General features: G+C 38.3%; 1 protein-coding gene across 1 annotated transcript; it reads left to right on the forward strand.

Moving 5' to 3' along the window:
• The first annotated feature begins 460 nt into the window (after positions 1 to 460).
• On the forward strand, positions 461 to 840 carry LOC124613434 (RNA-binding protein 1-like). The gene is made up of 2 exons (XM_047142136.1): positions 461 to 649; positions 718 to 840. Exons 1-2 carry the CDS (start codon positions 461 to 463, stop codon positions 838 to 840), a joined length of 312 nt encoding a protein of 103 aa, XP_046998092.1.
• The last annotated feature ends 624 nt before the right edge of the window (positions 841 to 1,464 follow it).

Genomic DNA, 1,464 nt, shown 5'->3' on the forward strand with positions numbered 1-1,464 from the left:
TCAAGAATTTTTATGGCTTCTGTTGAGAGTTAATAATTCTTATCCATTACCTTTTCACCTCTCACACATTACAAAATTAGAAAATTCGTCTACGGAATTTTACCGTACTTCAGGTCCTCCTCTTAGTACCCGCTTCCTTGAAGTTGTCAGCAATTATCTATGCAGTACTTCCGTTGGAAATATGTAATTCAAAATAACTTTTATCTTTAGTGTTATACAAGTATTAAATCGAGTATTAATGTTAGAAGATACACTAAGTTCTGTAGGTAATTAATTATTATAGCATAGTTGAGGATCACCGTTCCGGAAAACAAAAGAAAGAAGCATTTGCTTTCACGGAAACAAGCTTGCAACTTATATTGCTGTCCAAAGCACTTAAAAGGACGCCTCCATTTTCTCTGGTTCAACTGAGGTTACAGTTAAACGGTAGGTCGAACCGGCACAGGGATTGTGAGAAGTAATGTCTCGTTACAGGGAATGGGATCCTTCATGCAAAGTGTATGTTGGAAATTTAGGAAGCAGTGCTTCTAAATACGAAATTGAATCTGCGTTCAGCAAGTATGGCCCTTTGAGAGACGTGTGGGTTGCAAGAAATCCACCAGGCTTTGCATTCGTAGAGTTCGAGGATGCGAGGGACGCCGAGGATGCTGTTAGAGGATTGGATGGCATGAGGATGTGTGGAACACGTGTGAGAGTTGAAATGTCCACCGGCGGTAGTCGACGACCAGTAAACTCTGGCCGAAGGCGCTCAAGATCACGGACGCCACGCAGACGCTCTCACAGCCGCTCAAGATCCCGCAGCCGCACTCCAAGGCGCTCTCGTTCGGATTCAAGAGATAGAAGATGAACTGAACGTAATTAATCCATTCTTCTTGAAGAGACAATGTTCACTTCATGATTTTAAGCTTACTTTACAACACAACCATCATTTGACAAGCATCTCAGTGACATTACTGAAACAGTTGTTTTCTTTTTTTTCTCCGTAAGTAATGTTTTATGTACTCTGGGTTCTATATAATATTATAGCATATAACATCTAGGCTGTTGCTTGCTTATGTTGTGAGACCAGTGTGGTATTAATATCTAGTATTGTAGATTTATATTATTATTCTACAGACGTGACAGTTATCAGCAATACTGCACATCCTATGAACTTTTGATCATAATTTACTTGATTTTTGTAGTGAGACGAGAGAGGTCTTTGTCTAGAGAATTCTTTTTCTGTTGTGAGTTCTTTTATATGGTAGTGATCCCAATGGCCAAGTGTAGTGTGCCCTGACTTTTGTAGTATTATTACAAAGGAGATAAATGTTTTTAATGCGATTAACTTTATGTAGTATTAGTGATCATACATAATGGATAAAAATGTGTAAACCGTCACATAACAATTGATTTTAGCTGGATCATACTTGTGTTGTTGCTATAATTTTAATTAAATTCTATAGCATTGGACAGTTTAGGCTT

The sequence above is a fragment of the Schistocerca americana genome, chromosome 4, assembly GCF_021461395.2.
Source record: "Schistocerca americana isolate TAMUIC-IGC-003095 chromosome 4, iqSchAmer2.1, whole genome shotgun sequence".
Lineage (NCBI taxonomy): Eukaryota > Metazoa > Arthropoda > Insecta > Orthoptera > Acrididae > Schistocerca > Schistocerca americana.